At 45.9% G+C, this 1,816-nt stretch overlaps 1 gene segment (V, D, J or C); it reads left to right on the top strand.

Moving 5' to 3' along the window:
- The first annotated feature begins 823 nt into the window (after positions 1-823).
- LOC125910336 (T cell receptor alpha variable 22-like) lies at positions 824-1,518 on the top strand. The segment is given in 2 exon segments: positions 824-935; positions 1,124-1,518. Coding segments are annotated over 2 exon segments (474 nt in total).
- Positions 1,519-1,816: the final 298 nt, after the last annotated feature.

Raw genomic sequence — 1,816 nt, 5'->3', positions numbered from 1 at the left:
CGTTGTATACCACCTTTTCCTTAATATTTTTTCTGTTTCTTTCCTGTCACTAGAAAACCAAAAGGAGGGAAGACAGAGAAGCTAAGGGAAAAAAGAAGAAAGGAAGTAGGAAGTAGAAGGTGCAATGAGAGGGGAAGGTAGAAGGAAAAGAGGAAGATAAATTAGAGAAAGGATTCACTAAACCGCAAGTGTGAACCACAGGAAACTTTACAGCCAAGAATTAGAAAAACAAAGTATTATGCCGCAAAGTTAATATGTAGAAATAACGTCCAAATTGGTCCTATCTTTTCCTCATAATTTACAGTCTTATTAGGTTCCTTTCCCGTAACAATATTTACCACAAGTCTTGGTTATTCTAGGCCATAAATATTTCATACATTCCAATAATAGGAATTCGTTAAGTATATAATATATAACGTTTATGTTCTTACTTGGCATGACTGGAATGGCTCTCATATAATTAATTCATGGGTGAGTAAATATCTTTTTGTCAGAATACTCGCCTGTTTTTCAGATTTTAGAACATGAAAATTCTTTCTATGATGCTCTTCCATTAGCTTAGAAGAAGCCTGGTTCTCTCCCCCGGGGGCCTCTCCCTTTCCCTCTCCCACACTACGACTTCCAGGATTATCAGCAAGTGTCCCTGAAGTATCAGAATAATGCCCTCTGTCGCGCCCCCACGCAGCCCATTCTCAGGGGGGTTGAGGCCAGAGGGTGGGGCTTCCTGTCACAGAGCATCTGGGCCCCAACAGTGTTTGTTGGGTGAGGCTGATTGGTTGCAGAAGCAGGAACACTTCCAGATCCAGTTGGTGACGCTCACGCCCCAGGGTTTAGTTTAGTCTATCTTTTGGTGAAAATGTCCTGGTCAGCAGGGCAAAGCGTCCTGAAGAGGCTACTGGTCACTGTGCTGGGACTTTTGTGCACCCAGGTTTGCTGTGAGTTGAGACAGTCCCAGGTGGGAATCTGAAAGGATTCAGCAGCTGCAGTGTTGTTGAGGGAGGACGGGGGGAGCTCACAAGACTGGCAGGCTTTCTGTCCTTCTCATAATCTATGAGAGCATTTTCTAGGTTTTGCAGGGGTTGCAGTGACCAGAGCCTGTGACCGTGTCTCCGTTTCTCATCAGGTGTGACAGGATTGATGGTGAAGCAGAGTCCCCCAGACCTGAGTCTCCAGGAAGGACTCAGCTGCACGCTGCAGTGCAATTTTTCCACCTCTGTGAACAGGGTGCAGTGGTTTCGCCAAAATCCTGGGGGCCACCTCATCCACCTGTTTTACATTCCTTCCGGGACAAAGCAGAATGGAAGATTACGCTCTACGACCGTGGTTGAGGATCGCCGCAGCTTGCTCTACATTTCCTCCTCCAGCACCACAGACTCAGCCATTTATTTCTGCGCCGGGGCAGAGTCACAATGCTCCCCAGGCACCTGCAGCCTGTGCACAAACCCTCAGCAGGACTTGGCTCCTCCTCCAGCCGCAGTCAGATCCAGAAGCCCACCACACGGCATTGGCACGGCTTAATATTTCTGACTATATCGCTGGAGTTCAAACCACAGGCACTTTTAGGTCCTACAGATTTGAGACTTTTTGGTCTTTATCTTCCCTTCTCAACCTGGGATCTCTTTTTCTGGACTTAAACCTCTGACTTGGAACATGAGTAGCTAATGAGAAGACAGACTTAAAATGAATAGTTAAGCCCAATATGCGGGATTCCAAGAGGGAAAAAAGTGAAAGGAATACAAAGAAAAAAAATCACTCCAATAAAGATGTTATTAGAGAAGGATCCAGCTTAGCTGGGTGTCTCAAGAGTACAAACCTG

This window comes from Panthera uncia (genome assembly GCF_023721935.1).
Source record: "Panthera uncia isolate 11264 chromosome B3 unlocalized genomic scaffold, Puncia_PCG_1.0 HiC_scaffold_1, whole genome shotgun sequence".
Taxonomy (NCBI): Eukaryota; Metazoa; Chordata; class Mammalia; order Carnivora; family Felidae; genus Panthera; species Panthera uncia.
Note: the sequence above shows the minus strand (reverse complement) of the source record. Positions and strands in the feature narration are given on the sequence as shown.